Source organism: Gekko japonicus, unplaced genomic scaffold (genome assembly GCF_001447785.1).
Source record: "Gekko japonicus isolate JY-2015 unplaced genomic scaffold, Gekko_japonicus_V1.1 scaffold3181, whole genome shotgun sequence".
Classification (NCBI taxonomy): Eukaryota; Metazoa; Chordata; class Lepidosauria; order Squamata; family Gekkonidae; genus Gekko; species Gekko japonicus.
This window is the reverse complement of record NW_015166522.1, coordinates 123,171-124,415: the sequence shown is the minus strand read 5'-3', so window position 1 is coordinate 124,415 and position 1,245 is coordinate 123,171. Positions and strand designations below refer to the sequence as shown.

Sequence of the window (1,245 nt, the reverse complement as noted above, 5' to 3'; positions counted from 1 at the left end):
AGGGAAAGATCACGCTATCTCAGCTTACAGGGAACGCTGTTGCTGTGTGGGGATCCCCCTCTCCGCTGCTGAGGTCATAACTGGCTCCTCCTCTTCCTGTGACACATTTGAGTCCCACTAACTCAGCTTAGAGGGAACACTGGTCAGGTGGAGCCCTTTCAAGGGGAGCCATGTAATTCTAAGCCATCATTTGGAGTCACCTCTGTCACAGTGCCGGGGGAAAAAAATATTTATTCTTGTGTTATTGGTCGTCCGCCTTCCTCACTGAGACTTCAGGTGGATTGCGCGACGTGAAGTCCATCGCTGCCAAACCTTTGGCCAACTTCCCCTTCCCCTTTGAACTCGACATTCATCTTCTTTCCCCTGATCTGCCTCTAGACCTCCATGACCCTCCTTTGGACTATGTTTGAACTGGCTCGGGCGCCCGCCTTGCAAGAGAAGCTACGGGCAGAGATCTTCTCAGCCAGGGCTGCTGCACAGGGGGACGCGGTCAAGGTGCTGAAATCGGTCCCGTTGCTTAGAGCTACCATCAAGGAGACACTAAGGTACTGGTGCCCTGACCTGAGTCCAGTACAGTCTTTGTGGGGCTGTGGCTCCGGGCTAGAGCATCTGCTTGGCACGCAGAAGGTCCCAGGTTCAATCCCCGGCATCTCCAGTTGAAAGAACTAAGCAGCAGGTGATGGGAAAGACCTCAGCCTGAGACCCTGGAGAGCCACTACCAGTCTTAGTAGACAGTGCTAACTGAGTGGGGCTGTGGCTCAGCGGTGGAGCCTCTGCTTGGCATGCAGAAGGTCCCAGGTTCAATCCCCGGCATCTCCAGCTAAAAGGACCAGGTAGTAGGTGATGGGAAAGACCTCAGCCTGAGACCCTGGAGAGCCACTACCAGTCTTAGTAGACAGTGCTAAATGAGTGGGGCTGTGGCTCAGTGGTAGAGCATCTGCTTGGCATGCAGAAGGTCCCAGGTTCAATCCCCGGCATCTCCAGCTAAAAGGACCAGGTAGTAGGTGATGGGAAAGACGTTAGCCTGAGACCCTGGAGAGCCACTACCAGTCTTAGTAGACAGTGCTAACTGAGTGGGGCTGTGGCTCAGTGGTAGAGCATCTGCTTGGCATGCAGAAGGTCCCAGGTTCAATCCCCGGCATCTCCAGCTAAAAGGACCAGGTAGTAGGTGATGGGAAAGACATTAGCCTGAGACCCTGGAGAGCCACTACCAGTCTTAGTAGACAGTGCTAACTGAGTGGGGCT

The 1,245-nt window shown here is 54.3% G+C and overlaps 1 protein-coding gene across 1 annotated transcript in view; it reads left to right on the top strand.

Annotated features, from left to right (window-relative positions):
- Nucleotides 1-1,245, top strand: part of LOC107111326 (cholesterol side-chain cleavage enzyme, mitochondrial) — a gene marked incomplete at its 5' end in the record, with an annotated part of 60,308 nt that overhangs the window by 46,488 nt on the left and 12,575 nt on the right. Inside the window, 1 exon segment of the mRNA XM_015412289.1 lies at nt 379-545. Coding sequence (XP_015267775.1) covers nt 379-545 — 167 coding nt within the window.